Source organism: Benincasa hispida, chromosome 3, assembly GCF_009727055.1.
Source record: "Benincasa hispida cultivar B227 chromosome 3, ASM972705v1, whole genome shotgun sequence".
NCBI classification, from domain to species: domain Eukaryota; kingdom Viridiplantae; phylum Streptophyta; class Magnoliopsida; order Cucurbitales; family Cucurbitaceae; genus Benincasa; species Benincasa hispida.
In genome coordinates, this window is record NC_052351.1 from 3,726,732 (window position 1) to 3,745,418 (window position 18,687).

The window sequence follows — 18,687 nt, forward strand, 5'->3', positions numbered from 1 at the left end:
CAATTTCCTACAAGATCATCCCAAAAGCAAAATATGAACATTAGCCAATCCAAAGGAAATGTCTCGTAATATCTAATCCCTTGCTTCGTGAAGTATAAACCACCTCAAAGTCTAAGAGGACATTGAAATATGACATCCACTTCGTACGTCGACACACATACACAATAAGCAATTGATATTTTACTTACAGATACTGGACCTTAAGATGGTCATAGATTGAGTGACACCCAAAACCATGCCTATCACCTAGTACATACAGCTTATATCAAAGTGATGTAGTAGGATTAGGATAAGTTAGGGTATTATGGTCAAATCCTTAATTGATTAGGAATGGGATTAGTTTCCATGATTGATTAGAATTAATATTAGTTTCCTTGGTTTATTAGGATTAGGATTAGTTTCTTTGACTAATTAAGATTAGGATTAGTTTCTTTAATTAATTAGAATTAGGATTAATTTGCTTTTCAATTCTGTCCTCTTGTATTGGCAACTTTCGATTCATAATAAAGACTTTGATTTTATTATTTGAGATTTCTCTTCTTTTATCTCCTAGGCTACATCAATTTGGTATCAGCGCAGCCGTCCGAGCCAATGTTGACTGCCACCGGTAGAAAACCAGGAAACTCTTGACGACGCCAATCACAAAAGGGAGCTTCATGAGTTGTGCTTATTGTTGAACAGTCCACATCTATATAGGGGGAACCCTTTAAATTTTAGAAAAGAAAAAAGATACTGAGACTTTTGTTTTCCAAGATTTTGCAAGAATGGACTATTTCAAATCAAGGAAGACGACAAATAAAAAATATAGCAGTTGGTATAGGCAAGAAAGTCAAATTTCCTCCTAAAAGCAATGTTGGAATTCTGATTCAAGTGATTCAGAAGAAGAATTCCAACAGAATAATTTCGCCCATGCTCAACTTTCTTAAAAAAACTATCATTATCCACATTTGAAATTTAATTAGAGTGATTCTAGCAATTCTGATGAAGATTTTAATGCAATCTGGAACTGAATAACAAGACAACATTATCAACAAAGAGCCCGACGATCCAATCAAACTGGTTTCTCAAGAAATCGACGTAAGAATTGGGAGTTAGATGATTCAAAAAATGATTCAGAGTGTGAAAGAAATTATTATCACCAACATTAAAGAACGCCCATGAATTATTCCAACACAAATTTTGAGGTCGAAACATTTTCAAGAAAATATAAATATTCAAATAAATACATCTATCAAGAGGACTTTCGAAAGAGAATGGATGAAATTCAGGTTCTTTTGGAAAAATTCAAGGCATAATTATAATCTTCAAGATTTTTCAAGAAACCATCCAGAATCATATTTAGTCACTCAAGAAGATCAAGAACTCATCCAAATGGGTTGTGAAATTGCGTAAAAAATGAACGAAGTAGAAGAAAAGAAAAAATCAATTGAAGATGGGTTGAATAAGAAAGGTAGAAAGATCGAAGAGGAGCTTGTGTTGGAAGAAGAAAAAACGATGGGACTAAACGAAGGTTGCTCAATTCGGACCAGATATGAGAAACTATTAATCGAGAAAATCAACGAAGAAGGTGTTGAAGAAGATGAAGCCACTGCAAAGAATGTGTCCATTTGGTCAGATCAATTAATTGAGCCACACAACCAACCACAATTACCTCCACCGCAAAAGAATAAAGCAGAAATTAGTCTTGACCACCAAGAAAGACAACAAGAGAATCAACACCACCTATGGTATGCAAAAGATGTCCAAGATTTATCAAGAATCATTCCAGAAAAACCAAGATCAAATACTAGGAGGATGTGAATTCTTTAAGTGTAGAAGAAAAAAATACTCATGGGCAACCTAATTCGAAGAAAATTGAAAATCCTTTTTCTCCATTCCTTGAAGAGTTTGCATATATTTTAACAACAAAGGATTTTTTTGAACAACTTAATTCTTGGGTTCATTGATGATAGTATTGATGGAAATCATTTTCCCTTTCACAAATCAAATATTCGATATATTAGCGTGGCTCGTGAAAATTGGTTGTTATAGGTGCCCGGTGTTCAGAGATGTGTCCGTTTGAGTGGCTTACTTTTTTATTTTTATCTTCATTTTTGTTTTAAAACTCAATGACGAGTTTTTTTTTTTTTTGGGGTAGATAGAATGATGTAGTAGGATTAGGATAAGTCAGGGTATTATGGTCAAATCCTTAATTGATTAGGATTGGGATTAGTTTTCATGATTGATTAGAATTAAGATAAGTTTCCTTGGTTTATGAGGATTAGGATTAGTTTCTTTAATTAATTAGAATTAGGATTAATTTGTTTTCCAATTCTCCATAAATAGAGTGATTGTCTTCTTATATTGGCAACTTTCAATTCATAATAAAGACTTTGATTTTATTATTGGAGATTTCTCTTCTTTCATCTCCTAGGCTACATCACAAAGCCTTCCACCAGCTTATCATGACATGACAAGAACATAATAGTCAGGCCCATTTCATGGTCATCTTAAACAAACAACCCAGTAGTCATTCATGATGTTGATTTAAAAAATCCATGAGCTATATACCAAGCAGAAGAAGGGAGTGAAATAAGTTCTGATTGGGAGGAAAGAAAAATAAACACATTTTTTAAGGATAAATACGGTTTAAAACTCACTGATGCAAGTTCATTCAGAAGATTTAGCTTCCCCATTCAAAAAGTAAAGGTGAATTACTGTCATCATACCTCATCATCACGTTCAAGTGAGCCATGAGCCTGAAAAGTAAGAAAATAATTGATGAACAAGAGATATAATCAAGAATATATAATGCCCATGTAATCAAGAATTTTGTAGGGTTCAAGTACAAGTATAAATCTTTTTCATTAGAAGATGGAGAACATCCTCATGAGAGCAAACAACTAACTTCTCCCAAGGAATCACATATTAATATTTCTCCCATACTTTACAGGAAAAATATAAAATATCTGAAACAGAGCATTTATTCATCATCCTCAAATTTTTCTTATGATATTTTATTATTATAACTTTCAATGTTCATTGCATTTTAACTAATCAGTTTTGCTCCGGATGAAAAATCAGAATACACTTTCATATAGATCCTCTCCATATCAGTTCCTTGTACAATGAACTATCATTTTAGAGGGACAAACAAGGGTAATACAAAATCCTTCAGTACCTCGTCCATATCATCATTGCTGTAAATGCCATATCGAAAAGCCTGGCTCAGATTATTAGCTAGAGCTGCAACATCATAGTCTCTGTCTTGGTAATCATCATCATCACTATCCCTAGTTCGATCCTGCAGTGCTGTTGGGCGTCTATAGGAAATAATCATTTCACATTCAGAAGATATGTTAGAAAGTTCAATTTTAAGTGCTAAAAAATAACCCGACGTCATGATGACAGTAGCTCAGTTAGTAGAAGAATTCAAGTGCACAAATGTAAATTGGACGATGGCCAGATGAAAAAAAAACTCAGGCAGCATAAGATTTGGTGAAAATATATAAAAGATAATAATAACGATGAACCATGTCATACTGCCACTTCTTGTGTTGATTGATTAAAACAAAATATTTTTATAAATAATTTAGAACAATAACAAAGGAATATTTTAATGAAAGTTTCTTGTGTTTTATTTTTTCTTGTTAAGAGTAAACGGCAATGAAAAGAGAATGCTCAAAGAAACAAACTCCAAGAGGAATGGAAAAAAGGAAAAGAATGAAGTACCAAAATAAAACAGAAAACAAGCCAAACAAACAAATAACTGCTTTTCAAATCAAAATAATGTAAACAAGCTTAGACCAAGTACAAAATAAAACAGAAAACAAGCCAAACAAACAAATAACTGCTTTTCAAATCAAAATAATGTAAACAAGCTTAGACCAAGTACAAAATAAAACAGAAAACAAGCCAAACAAACAAATAACTGCTTTTCAAATCAAAATAATGAAATCAAGCTTAGACCATGAAAACCCAAAGAAGTTGAGAAAGCATAGGCAATAGAAACCTGATAAGAATGGATCTCTCTCCTTATTTTATTAACAGTAGGGAAAAATTAGAGAGCTTCCCTACTCTCCCATCAGTCTCAAAATATGAGCTTTGATTACAAAATCCTCAATACCCCTCATGGTCTCACTCCCTCTTACAAATAACCTCCTCTCCCCATGGTCCCCCCCTTTTCTCTCTCTTTTTTGTTTTGACCCCTTTCTAACTAACAATATTCCCTATCCTTTATTTACTTTGATATTTACTCATTTTCCTTCTTTTTCTTTCTTTGGTAAACTTTGGTTATCAAGGGCTTATCAATGCTTGCCCCCCAAAGAGCCACCTTGTCCTCAAGGTGGAAATCAGGAAATTGATCCTTGATTACATCTGGAAGCTCCCATGTTGCCTCGGTATGGTCTCCATTCTCCCAACGAATCAGTACTTCTGTTTGTTGATCTCCGGAAGGTGATGTTATGATGCCTAACAATTCAGCACGTTGTGTTATAAAGCTCAACTCTTCAGTCATATTAGGGGGAATCGGTATCTGTGGTAAATTACAACCAACTGCTTTTCAAAGGACTAAGACATGGAATACAAGATGTATACCGGTTCCAGCTGGTAGTGCAAGCTTGTATGCTATCTTCCCGATGTGGTCGATCACCTGAAATGGTCCTACAAACTGTGGTGCCAGCTTTGGATGTTTATGCTTAGCTATAGATGACTGCCTATAGGGTTTGAGTTTGAGGTAGACCCAGTCACCTATGCCAAACTCCACATTCCTCCTCTTGGCATTAGCCGATTTCGTCATCCATTGTTGAGCTTTGTGTAGGGAGTTCTTCAATTTGGCCATCATCATATCCCTATCCCGCAGCTGGATGTCAACTTCACTGACTAAACTTGAATCATTTATGTACCCGAGTACTAGTGGTGGGGGGCAGCCATACAAAACCTCGAAGGGAGTGGCTTAGGCAGATGTGTGAAATGAAGTATTATAACAAAACTCAGAAAATGGATGCTTTAAGGTGATGAAATGGGCATAATTGGACAAACGGTCTACTACCACCATGATGGTATTGAATCCTTCAAACTTGGGCAGTCCTTCAATGAAGTCCATGGAGATATCCACCCATACTCTGTCCAGGACCAGTAATGCTTGTAGGAGACCCGCTGGTGCCAGGGATAAGTATTTGGCCTACTGACAAATCCCACAATTTGCCACATACTGCTGGACAGCCTTCTTCATCCCCTTCCAATAGACTTCCTTGGACATTCTTTGATAAGTCTTCAAGCTCCCTTGATGTCCTCCTATGGGACTGTTATGGAACTCATGTAACAATAGGGGTATTGTAGGAGAAGTGGTCGGTAGGACAATCCTCCCTTTGTAGTAAAGCACTTTACCTTTCAGACTATATTCGGCAGAGGCTGGCTGAGCAGTTAGTAAAGCTTGTCGTATCCCATTCAGTTCCTCATCCGCACCCACCTGCTCAACAAACACCGCTGTATTCAGCCCCTTTATTACACTTAGCATCTCGTTCCAGTGAAGTAGGTAGTCGGGAGAGGGCATTCTTGTGCAGAATTTTCAGTTCCCTTCTTATATTCAATGCTGAAATCATATCCCATGAGTTTGGCAATCCATCTTTGATACTCTCCGGCAATTACCCTTTGTTCTAGAAGGAACTTCAAGCTTTTTTGGTCCGTCCTGACTATGAAGTGTCTCCCTAGAAGGTAAGGTCTCCACTTTTGAATGGGAAACACCATAGCCATTAGTTCTCTTTCATACACTGCCTTAAAGCGATGAGTGGGAGGCAGCGCTTGGCTGAAATACGCTAGTGGCCTTCTGTTTTGCATTAATACAGCCCCGACTCCTACACCTGATGCATCCATCTCTACCACAAACGGCTCGTTAAAGTTGGGTAATCCCAACACTGGTACAGAACCTATGGCTGATTTGAGACGTTGGAATGCGTCCTCCGCTTCCTCACTCCATTGGAAGTTTCCCTTCCTCAGTAACTGAGTCAATGGCAAAGTATGGTGCCATAGTTGGCCACAAACTTTCTGTAGTATCCGGTGAGGCCGAGGAAACCCCTCAACTCCTTCACATTACGTGGCGTAGGCCAGCTACTCATAGCTTCTAACTTAGATGGATCGGCCGATACTCCCTTGGCAGAAATAATATGTCCCAAATACTCAATACCCGTTGCCCCAAACTGACACTTCTTCCAATTGGCTACCAGTTGGTTATCAATCAATACCTCCAATATAGTTGCTAGATGACCCATGTGTTCCTCCAATGTCCTACTATAAATCAAAATGTCATCAAAGAAGACCAACGCGAACCGACGGAGATATGGTTTAAGGATTTCATTTATAATTGCTTGGAAAGTAGATGGAGCATTCCTCAACCCGAATGGCATCACCAAGAACTCATAGTGGCCCTCATGTGTTCTAAAAGCCGTTTTGTGGATGTCTTTTGGGTGGACTCGAATTTGATGATAACCTGATTTTAAATCAATCTTTGAGAAGATTGTGGCACCATATAACTCATCTAATAACTCATCTACAATAGGAATAGGGTGTTTATCTGGAATGGTTGCACTATTCATGGCACGGTAGTCTACGCAGAAACGCCAACTCCCATCCTTCTTTTTAACCAACAAGACTGGGCTAGAAAAAGCACTTCGACTTGGCTGAATGACTCCTACCATTAGCATCTCTTTCACCATCCTTTCGATGTAGTCAAAAATGATTTGCCCAAGAGTTTCCAGCCACACTACTCCCAGGATAACATCCGCACTACCCAACGATAGAGGAAGGAAATCTTGAATAATGGATAGATCAGAGATGGTAATATACACACCTTTGCACACTCCCGCGGCTTGAACTGATCCCCCCGAGCCCAGCACTACATCGTAACCTTCAAAGGGTGATATGGGCAGCTGTAGTTCTGTGACTAATTCTGAAGTAATGAAGTTGTGAGTTGCTCCCCCGTCGATCAATACAACCACCTCCCTTTCACCAATGATTCCCCTCACCTTGATCGTTTTTGGTGAACTCAGTCTGGCTAATGAATTTAGAGACAGATTCGCGATCTCCTTCACATCCTCCGGTGATGTTCTATCTGGTTTGTATTCAACTATATCCGGTTCTTCCCTTTCCTTTGCTAAATCTTCCCCCTCTTGAACAAACATGAATTGCAGTTCTTTTTTCTTACAACGGTGGCCAAAACTGAACTTCTCGTTGCACCTAAAACACAAACCCTTATCCCGTTTCTCCTTCATCTCCGCATCAGAAAGTCTCTGAAACGAGCCACCGGCGATCCCTTTTGTTCCTGTTTCTCCTCGCGCGACAATCGTGGTAGACGACCCAGTTGACCTTCCCCAGTTCGGGTTGATTGTGATGGTTCGATTAATCGAATTACTTGACCCACGGCTGTTCGATCCACCCGTGTTCCCCCCCGTCTTCGCGTTCGGGTTATGGATCCCCTCCGACCCAGCCCCCTTGCCCAGATGCCATTGCAATATTTGGTCTTCCTCAATCAACTGGCCCATTTGCCTTCAACCCTTCGGGCTCAACTTCCTCATCTCACTTTGGATTTCTTCTTTAAGCCCACAAACGAATTTACTCTCCAAAGCCTTATCGCCCAACTCCTTCAGCCCAGCAGAGTATCTCTCAAACTTCCTCCGGTAGTCCCTTACTAATGTCTCCTGCTGCAGCTGCATCACTCGGGCATAACGATCCGCTTCACTCGCCGGCCGGAATCTTGTTAAAAACAATTCTCTGAACTGCAACCAACTGCTCACCGGCGACCAATCGTCCTCCTATTGATACCAGTTGAGTGCTTCCCCCTCCAAACATAGAACCGCCGCGTCCAACTTGTCTTTCTCCGATAGCCTGTCACAACGAAATACCTCTCCACCCGGTGTAACCATCCGTCCGGATTCTCGTCCTCTTCCCCTTTGAAGATAGGTACCTCCAATTTCCTCAGCCGCATATCAAACAACGGGATCTCTTTATTCTGTCTCTTATACACATCTAGATGTGTATAAGAGACAGGTTTTGGATGATGAACCCTCCGTTACTTGCTTTCCTTTATCTATTGGAGTTCTTTCCAATGATGGCGATTGCCTCTCTGGATTGCCCATTGTTTCAATTTTTGACAACACTAAGGCCATCTGAGCCGACATGCTACCCATCCAATCTTTAACCTCTTTCGCTTGTACTGCCATCCTTTCCTCCATCTCCAGTTGTTTTTCTTCCATTGTAATTAATCGAGCTTCCATCTTCCCCACCATGCCCAGGTGAGTGCTCTGATACCAGTTGATAAGAATGGACCTCTCTCCTTATTTTATTAACAGTAGGAAAGAATTAGAGAGCTTCCCTTCTCTCCCATCCGTCTCAAAATATGAGATTTGATTACAAAATCCTCAATACCCCCTCATGGTCTCACTTCCTCTTACAAATAACCTCCTCTACCTATGGCCCCCTCCTTTTCTCTCTCTTTTCTGTTTTGACCCCTCTCTAACTAACAATATTCCCTATCCTTTATTTACTTTGATATTTACTCATTTTCCTTCTTTTTCTTTCTTCTTTGGTAAACTTTGGTTATCAAGGGCTTATCAAAACCCTTCTGTAAATTGGAGAGCTAATACTACATAACATGATGAAAAGTACACGACCTACTGGCCATTTTTAGAAACTTCTCTCTTCAAGGCCTGACCATCATAACCAATAAATGTAAATGAAAAACTTCTTAAAGAGTCGGACAAGGTTATCGTCAACACCAAGTTCCTAAACAAAAGCATGGTCTTTCCAAGTGTCTGAATGTATTAACGTCCCTGTTCTAGTTTTCTCAGGCAAATAAAATAACAATACAAAAATCAGTTAAAATAATGTTTGATCACATATTATAGCTGATTTGGTCAGCTCACACCACAACGATTCCATGAATTCCAATAGCTCAATATATCTATTCAAGCACATTTCAATTAATGTCAGACAAGAACATAGTAATTAATTGTTTTGAACAAGTGTTGGAAGAGCTTTATAGTTCTTCACAAGTTATTTTTCTCTCTATGTTCACTAATTGTTCTTTTGTACTTTTTGTGCCATTATCCTTTAGAATTGTCTTGTTGTGTGACTTTTGGAGCATTTGTCTCTTTTGTGTGGTATCATTTTCAAAAGAAAAAAGGCCCATAATACTTATATAGCGTAACCACAACATCATGGAAAACTAAAAATCTGCTTCTCCTATCTATGTGCAGATTTTTTTTTTTTTTTGGCTGGGTAGCCTTAAGATGGAAACAGTTGTGATCTAGATGTTGTGCTGACTGCTGGTGCTTGTAATGAAAGGAAGTGAAAAATAGTGAAGGAAAGACATACCCACACGCCCACTGGTAGACATTTTCCAAAGCATTACGCTTCAAAAGGACATTTGTTTGCCAGTCATTCCATTCAGTGTTTTCCTGTTTCAGGGAAGCATGGGAAAATTTAAGCACTGAAATGATGTCACCGAGAATTCAAAAAATAGAACTGACCTGCAAATGAGATTGAATCTCACTACTGTTGTTTGCCAGTTGAACAAGTTTGTTAGATATGTGTGTTAAGTGGCCAATGTTCCCTATCCTAGGTGGCGATCTGCCTTCTGCAGAAACTGTTGGCTGAAAGAAGTTGGAAAAATGAGAAAACAGAATGACTTTCAGGAGCAAAAATTAAAGAAAAGTAACTATTAATCTACAGTGGGTCTTTGGCAATCCCTTTGTTTTTCTCGAGATCATAATTTTTCATATAGATCATACATAACTTCTAACTGCCAAACATCACTGGAAACTAGACATTTACCTTGTTCGCATCAACTGACAAAGTGAAATGCTTTTCTGCGTTCAGTATCTTCCCCACAAGATTACACTCATGAAGAAGGTGCTCTACAAGTGAAGAATTCTTGCTCTCTAAACATGACACTACAATATTCTCTACATGGTGATGCAGAAAGTTATTGTACGGGTACCTATTGTGACATTGTCATAGAGAAGCAATTGTCATTGTGGATCTCATCAACATTCAAGTTATAGTAGAATGCAGAAACTTACTCAAAGAACAAATCCCAAATACGTTTGATTGCTCCAAGGTTAATCAACTCCTCTGCAGCCTTGCTACCCACCGTGAGTAACACCGATATAAACTCTACAATCTGAGAAAACATCTCAAGGAACAATCAGGGAAACTTTTCTAAATAAGAAATAAAACATTTTATTGAAGAATAAAATATAGAAGGGACCCAGAGAATCACGGAGCTACAAAAGTCCTGACCAATTGGCCAAATGGTAAAAAGAGAATACTTGCAAATCAAGAAGGAAAAAGAACTCCAAGAAGACAATAAAAACCAAAGTATCCCAATTCTCTCCAACATTTCTAACAGCCCGTCAATTTGAAAAAAAAAACTTCAAAAGTATTTAGTCATGAACACAACACTTAGCCTTATGTTTAAAGCGTAGAGCCATAACAATTCATATGATCCCAACAACAACTTTGGCTGAAAGGATACTTCCCAACATCTTCCATTGTGGCTATTCCCCTTAGAACTTCAGGTTCTACAGCCTCAGCTAAGTGCAATGTATAGTTTTAATTTCAATTTCAGTTCATCTCCTAAAGGTTACTCTACTTAATGGAAGACAATCAATATCGTGAATTATTATTTAGTATTTATTCAATAACCTTCAAAATACGTGGGGAACAAAACAACGCAACTTTACCAAGAGGCAAGAGCCAATTTATTTGTCTTTTCTCCATCATGTACACTTGAATTCTTTCTTTCTTTCATATAGAAACGCTATGGTTTCATTGAGGTGAAAAGGCTTAAAAAAGAGAGGTGAAAAGATGTCAACAACCCACCTTAAAGGGTTCCGTTTCTCTTTTAACCATATTTCTTTTCATCAGTGACATTTTAAAAAATAAATAAATGTTTAAGTATCAAGTTTATAGTAGCCTATATTCACTAAAACCAAATGAAAGATACCTTCAGACGATGTTTCCCAAGAGGTGGCTGTAACTTTCCGTATGTAGTAACCAAAACTTTATCTGATGAAGAAACATCCAGAAGCTTGAGCAACCTACCTGAACGAATAGAGACCAGCATAGTATTCAACATCTTCCGTAAAAGGTCAAATAACACAGGCAAGCAAGATCACATATTCTGTCTTCAACCTATTTTGTACATTTCTTACTTGAATGAAATCTATTTTTCCAGGAAAATAAAATATCTTCAAATATCATAATTAATAAAGTAAGAAATTATTTGACTATGAAAACCAGGCAAGTACAAGTTATCAAATTGGACTTTCCAAATGTGACGTTTTTAATTTGTTAATCAGCATGAATTTGTTCGTGTTGCCAGTCTAACTTGTTAGATCAACTGTCACGGTGGTTGTCATGTTTTTTTCCCTTCCACTTCTAAGTTCTTGTCATAATTGCACTTCCCAAAAAAAGGTTATCAAATTGGATGATTCATATGATGACTATTAATACCTATGATTAATAGGGCTTAAAAAGTAAGAAATCATTGACTTGACAAGATCCAATGGCCAATATGATACCTAAACTCTCCAACATGCCTTCTACAGTTTCCATAGTTGCTGAAACAGTAGATCCATGTGCTATTTGGCGGTTGTATGAATAAGCTGTTCCAGCAGTTAGTCTCCTAGGATCTAACAAGGATATGCACACTGATAACGAATTTATTAAAACAGACGTTGGCCGTGAATCTTCCAAGGCATGGCAAAACAATCTTCCTACAAAACTGATTTGAATAAGAGAACCAATATCAGTTGACCAATGACAAAATGCAGGTATATTAAAGACTTGAGAATTGGAAAACACTACCTTGGGCTGGAAATTTTAGCCAAAAGACCAGGAGGAGCAAATCGAGTGATAGCACAAAGTGTTTCTGCTGCATTAGAATGAACTTCTGAACAATCCTGAAAGAATGACCCCATTAAAGATTCGCCCATGACGATTCGAAAGTGCTCATTGTAGCTTTGCTGGGGGGCACCCATCTACCCTGCCCTTAGGCTGTTCTTTTTCTTTGTTGGAATATATCTTTAGGTCGTTTCTTGTTAAAAAACAAAAAAAACAAAAACAAAAACAAAAACAAAACAAACAAAAGAGCTCCACAATGAAGAGGTTCCTTCTGTTCTATATTTGTCATGTGCAAAGGCAAAAGGCAAAAACCTTATCTTATTTTGAATAAGCTCCACATATTTGACAACGGAGCAAAACAAAAGAAGTATAGTAGGTGATTTGCAATGTGAAGTTCTTTCTGCATGAGAACATAATTTCTAACCTTCCATTTAGAATCAAGAAATTATTATAAATTATTTAAAATGATTTGATTGGAAATACTAGAATTTCTCATTAAATTTCATACTTATATGACATGAGAGAGATTTGAGATGCATGTGGTTTAAATTCTTTATTTGGATGCTAATGCTCTGTTTAGCTCACTAAGGGATTTTAAATCATAACGAATTATAATTGAATTCCATTATTTGCTACCACAAGAAAGAGAACAATATGAAATCTATTGTGATTTCAAATTATACTTTTACTATTAAAAAAATCTAACTAAAATGGTTGGATTTTGCGGGATTTCATGAAATTGAGAGGTAAATTACTTATTTAACTGTCAATTTTGATTTCCAGTTAACAAATCATAATTAAAAGCCCATATTAGTAAACGTTGACTTTCTTTTTTTTTCTAGTTACCATTCACATACAAATTTTTAAATACATTCATTTCAAATCTTTCTCGTTCCGAATGAAGTAAAAAAATCAAACTTTTTTGGAGAGAAAAAAAGGATTTTACTAATATACCCTTTTAATCATTATTTGAAAATATGAGAAGTTTGCCATTGGGCTCTTATCAGGAGTATTGATACCACCAAAAGCAAGGGTCCAAAGGAAAAAATGTGACAATCTTGGGAATGTTATTCTTTCCTAAAAGCTTCAATAAGGTCCCAGGAAAAATTGGCTAGCGAAAGCTGAAAGGTTAAGTGAATTCACTAAGATAAAGAAGTCCTCACTAAATGAAAAGGCAAGTAAACACTCTTATGGGATGAATAACTTCGTCAAGAAGCTACTTACTGAAGAACTGAACTTGTCCACTATCATCTCCAGCACATCAGTCTCTTCAATCCACTTCATCGACTCTGCATAGCTTGAATACAGATGTTCATCAGCACCAAGAAGCCTTATCAAAACCTGTTGAGAGAGAACCATTCCTATGAGCTTGACAATGTACAGTCGGTAAAGATGTCAAAGCCCAACGATTTTCATATAGAGAAGAGGGATGGCCATAGTCTGAAATCATGATCCATAATACTCAAATAACTATGCAGACCATAAGAATTAAAGAGGAAATAAAATGCACATAGAAACTAATGCCCCAAAGATGTTGCTCTATCCATGTAATTTAAAATAATAATAATAATAATAATTTAAAAATAAGAATGAAAAAAGTTAAAGAGTAGAAGTAACCACTACAAAGCAAAAACACTAATTCGGATACCCTATTGCAACTAGCATAAACCATTATTGTAATGAAAGAGTTAAAATACCAGATGCAACAAAGAAAGGTGACCAACAACCAACCTCCATGATGGAAGTAATTCCTATCAGATCAACTAGCTTCTTTACAATTGCTTGATGTGCCTGGAAATCCAAGTGAGAAGTAGATCATCAGCATTAAAACGGTTGTATATGTAGCTTAATCTTTTTTGGATAAGAAATGATTCGATAAGAACTAAAATAGAAAAGATTTATTGCTTGAACTGAATAAAATAAAAAATGGAAGCTTTTCACATGAGTTCAAAAGACGGAGACAGACAAACACACTCTAAAAAAATGGAAGAAAAACAATTTGTTCCAGGGATACAAACACACAAAATTTACAGAGAATTCCATTGAAAGGCCATACATTGGTCAAGTGTGTTCCTCGCTTCTATAACATGTTTGCATTAATTTTTCTCTAATGAAACCACCCTAAGAGTTAATGTCATTACATTGGAAAACAGTAAAATGTTATTGGAAAAGGTATAGAGAACTGAATGATTAAAAATGGGTTCTCTAAAAAAAGGAATAAAAAATGGAATAGCGACAACTTCAGGAAAAAAAAATGCAATAAACGATTTGCAGATGTACAAAAAGTAAAAAGTTAATTAGACTAAACGGTATACGACTCGTCGGCTAACTCTTTGATAAGAGACTTTCTAAACATACAAAATTGAACTAGAACCTAGCTCATTATCATCAATACCCTCAGGCTTAACTTAGAAAACAACAGCATTGCCCATTTAAACCCTGCTTCCTTCTATTATCTATAGACTACGTGATATCAAACAGGTCAAACACAGCTTTACCTGGCAAACCATGTTGTTTCACACCGTACTTTGGTCATGTATAAAATGCAGAAGGTAAAGTGAAATTGAGAATGTCTCGATTGACCAAACTCTTTAAAAACAGGTTAAGAAAATTTAAGTGAAAATGACATATAAACTTACTTGAACATATTGCATAAATGGAACTGTCTTCCGCAACAATAAGCATATGACAACCTGGCAAGGAATTTTTACATCACGGATGTTCCAAAAATCTTTCCCGTGTAAGACATCAACAGTGGTTGAAAGTTGAAACAAGTGAAAGAATGACCTAATATGGAAAAGATAATTCAGAACGAAAATATTATGAAAGCGATACCTTGCTGAAGTAGCCAGCCAATAGCGTGCTATGAGAAGGCTTCGGTTCTAGGAAGGAAAACAAGAAGTTCATCAACTGCAAACAACCACATCAGCAAAATCAGTAATTAATCTATTTTCATCGATAATAATTTGATAGGAGAAAGAAAGCAAGTTCACCTCTTCATCCTCCACCAATGCTTTGAGAATTATATCAACTTCACAAGTAAAAATCTCACAAGCAATGAAAGGAAACCTGGGCAAGAATATGTGAGAATGGCCAAAATTAACATTAGAGAGAGAAGCCACGAGAAATGACATCTGGAATGTGCAAACAAAAATTACTTAAAACTTCGTTTCTTCTCAGCCTCTTCAGGAGTTTCTTCAACAATATATCTGATGAGCTGTTCAATCTGTGTTCTGTCTCTCAAGCTGCAAGGCGTGAAAGCAGGCACAACCATCTTTAATTAACAAAATATGATGAAATCTACTTGGCAAAGTTCTCGTATTTATCCATTCCACTTTGTATCTGCCTGACCACTAAGGTTGGTATTTATTATATGGGCTAGCTGCTGTGAGGCAGTTAGCTTAACCAATGTAGTACAAATTTAAAAGACTGACTAACAATATAGCAGCAAATAAGAATAAGTAGGATGGATGGAAATTACATTACTACTGGAAGACTAGTACAGCAAGTAATATCAAAGTCAAATACAATCAGAGTTACATGATCCCATCAATTAATTTCTATGCATGTGTTAGCAACCTATCAACCAAAAGAAAAGATGTGACCTATGGACCAGCAACATAGAAGAAAAAGCAAGATGATAAATCAAAGTCGGAAGAAATATTACAAGTTAATAAGTCGACTGTTAAGTGCTTTGCATTCCTGAATTATTTCATCCTCATCTAGAAGCTCCTCTAAAGTAAAATTTTCCTTATCCAAAATTGTCTCCACCTGCAAAAAATGAAAATGAAATGAGTAAGAAAAACACATTTACATTAAAACTCAAGTAAATCCAGACGATTGTTATATTCCTATTCACTGAACTAGGAGAATGCAATATAAAAGTGTCCTTGCATGACTAGATTCTAAATTCTCTGAAACCTATGATGAGGTATTCAAATGAACAACCCAACGATCCTGAAGAGTCCCAACAACATTCCCAAACGGGTAAAGGGCACTTCAGTAACCCAAAATATGATACAAATCTCCTGATGCTTGATAAAGGGCACCATTGCAAGCCCAACACAAAGGAAGAATGCTTCTGAACATGATCCAGAACATTAGCTTTCTCATGAAAAACCTGTCACCCAAAGAATTTGACCTTGTTTGGGAATCGTTACCTTCCAAAAAGAGGAGAAAGCAGAAGCTCCAGAGGGAGGAGGGGGCACATGTAACAAGTGGAAAAATGAACCAGAATAGAAATCTCCCGAGGATTGGGGGGACCAAAAGCCAATATTCCTTCTCCCCAGACTTACCAAAGAGTCACCAGTCAACAAGATCAGGATCACAACATCATAAGCTTCCCTATCAGTCAAAGGGCGGTTGAATCCCAAATAAATAAAAGAAAATGGCAGGGAATCTAAAGAGGGAAGGAAAAAGGCCACAGAAAACAACCTTTTGTCTGAAAGATGGTACATGTGAAGACAGAGATCTATCACCCACTCACCAATCTTCCCAAAATTCATCAAACATTAAACACCAGAAGCAAACAAACTCCCAAAACACATCTTGCTTGGTTTCTCCATAGAAGAGCTATCAATCATGTTGACTTAAAGAAGTTTTTCCTTGCCACAAGAAGCCACAGCACTTAACAATAGCCCAGGACAACTCATTGGAAAGCACCAATTAAGCTTAAAAATAGAATTCAGCACAAGGATGCGAAGAAGGATGTATTTTCCTAGATAAGAAACTATTTCATTGATGAATGAAATCTTCAAAGAGTACAAAAAGGGCGGCCCACACAGGATTACAAAAGATTCCTCAAATTATATTCAAGGAAATTAAATTGTAACTATTGAGGGGTTGTATGTCTTTACACCTAAACAGGGCTTGAAGATGGATGAATCAAGAACATCCACGAGAGATCTTTCATTTCCTTTAAAAGTCCTAGAATTCCTTTCTTCCAGAATCTACTTGTTTTGATAGTTTCATGGATTTGGTTCTATCTAGCGAATTGTACTGGTGCAATCTAAGCACCCTTTTTAAGAGTTTTAATCTTCTTAATTAGTTTCCAATTGGAAATCTTTATTGCAATCACCTATTGGTGTTTGGGGTCTCCCTTATTTCATTTTATCAATAAAATGTTTCTTTAAAATAATTATTGTGAAAGTGTGGGATAATAGGTTGAGAAAAGTTCTATTGTCCAGTCCTAAGGTGCATTCCTCGAGGGCAAACAATTCATTTTTTTTTTTTTTTTTTTTATGAGAAACAAAGGATATCATTCATAACAACCCAAAGCTTCGACAAAACACCTAAAGGACAAGGGGATAAGCCATCCCCTTTCCAAAAGGAAGGGTTACAAAAAGACCTTCCAATCTAAGTTAATGGTGTCTACGGAGTATGGTGTACTTACAAACAACCTGTGTTGAGCACGGCAATTAGAGGCCATAAACTGAACAAGATCAAAAAAATAAGAAAAAGAGAACCACTTATCTGAGAAAACCATCTGGTCCATCCTATTTCTTTCCTTTCAAAGAAGCCATGAAATAGCTCTAACTAGAGATGTCCAAAAAAACCCGTGGGCCAACGCAACGGGGACAAGGTAGGGAATCCCCGAGTACACGATGAATGGGTGAGAAGTGGGGAATTTTTTTCCCATTTACAATTCGGGCCATCCCGGTTGTGAAAACCAAAACTCTAATTTTGAATCAATATCAATTCTCTCTCAAATGAGGGAGAAAGGTGTTTTATTTATAGGGAAATTGGTTACAAATAAGGCTGAATAACAGCTAACTAACCGGTAACTAACTATTCACTAACTAACTTTTATTCCAACTCCCTTACATTTATTCTCAGTATACCATATTCCACCCCCTAAAATTCATACTCGACCTCGAGGCTTATTAAGAAGCTAACTGGAATTCATCAAGGGCAAAGTAGGGTTTTAAATCTGCTACATTGAATACTGGATTGATGTAAAGGTCAACTGGTAGCTCAAAGCAATAAGCATTCGAACCATATCTTTGTAGGATTTTAAAAGGCCTCATTTGTCTATCTTTCAGCTTGTTGTAAGTTCCTGTTGGGAACCTTGTCTTATGTAGATGGATCATTACAAGGTCTCCTTCTTTAAAATTGACTTCTCTTCTTGATTTGTCTTTAGTTTTCTTGTAGGACTGTGTGGTCTTCTCTAAATGGTCATAAACTTCTTTGTACAATTCTTCTATTCTTTCAATCACACTTTCAGTTTCAAGACTAATATCCACATAAGAAGGTAAATTGGCAAGATCAAATGTGAGTCTCAGAGGTTGAGTATACACTACTTCAAAGGGGCATCTTCCCGTTGATCTATTCCTCATGTTATTGAAAGAAAACTCCGCTTGAGCAAGGGACAAATCCCATTGTTTTGGTCGTGAACCACTTAAACATCGTATGAGATTTCCCGATGTTCTATTGGTTACTTCAGTCTGGCCGTCAGTTTGTGGATGTGAAGTGGTGCTGAATTTCAAACTAGTGTCAAACTTCTTCCCTAAAGTACACCAAAAATGACTCGAGAATTTCACGTCTCTATCTGAGACGATTGATTTAAATACTCCATGAAGTCGAACTACCTCTCTGAAGAAGAGGTTAGCAATATAGACTGCATCACTCGTTTTTTTGCATGCTAGAAAATGGGCCATTTTGCTGAAACGATCCATAACCACCATGACTACATCATGTCCCCTTTGTGTTTTGGGTAGATCAAGAATAAAATCAACAGATAGGTCTTCCCAAATGGTTATGGGGATTGGTAATGGAGTATATAATGGCATTTGTAGAAGTTCCTTTGAA

General features: G+C 37.0%; 1 protein-coding gene across 2 annotated transcripts in view; it reads right to left on the bottom strand.

The window, feature by feature from the left end:
- The window catches only part of LOC120073245 (serine/threonine-protein phosphatase 6 regulatory subunit 2), a 28,963-nt gene that overhangs the window by 1,679 nt on the left and 8,597 nt on the right, over positions 1–18,687 (bottom strand). For both annotated transcript variants that reach the window (XM_039025971.1, XM_039025972.1), the window contains exons 2-17: positions 15,548–15,651; positions 15,039–15,125; positions 14,874–14,949; positions 14,716–14,790; positions 14,520–14,573; positions 13,612–13,671; positions 13,105–13,221; positions 11,845–11,939; positions 11,559–11,761; positions 10,982–11,079; positions 10,056–10,156; positions 9,808–9,973; positions 9,504–9,626; positions 9,349–9,431; positions 3,161–3,302; positions 2,709–2,738 (exon numbers count right to left, since the gene is read on the bottom strand). In XM_039025971.1, coding sequence (XP_038881899.1) covers positions 2,709–2,738; positions 3,161–3,302; positions 9,349–9,431; positions 9,504–9,626; positions 9,808–9,973; positions 10,056–10,156; positions 10,982–11,079; positions 11,559–11,761; positions 11,845–11,939; positions 13,105–13,221; positions 13,612–13,671; positions 14,520–14,573; positions 14,716–14,790; positions 14,874–14,949; positions 15,039–15,125; positions 15,548–15,651 — 1,614 coding nt within the window. The remainder of the gene's footprint in view (positions 1–2,708; positions 2,739–3,160; positions 3,303–9,348; positions 9,432–9,503; positions 9,627–9,807; positions 9,974–10,055; positions 10,157–10,981; positions 11,080–11,558; positions 11,762–11,844; positions 11,940–13,104; positions 13,222–13,611; positions 13,672–14,519; positions 14,574–14,715; positions 14,791–14,873; positions 14,950–15,038; positions 15,126–15,547; positions 15,652–18,687) is intronic.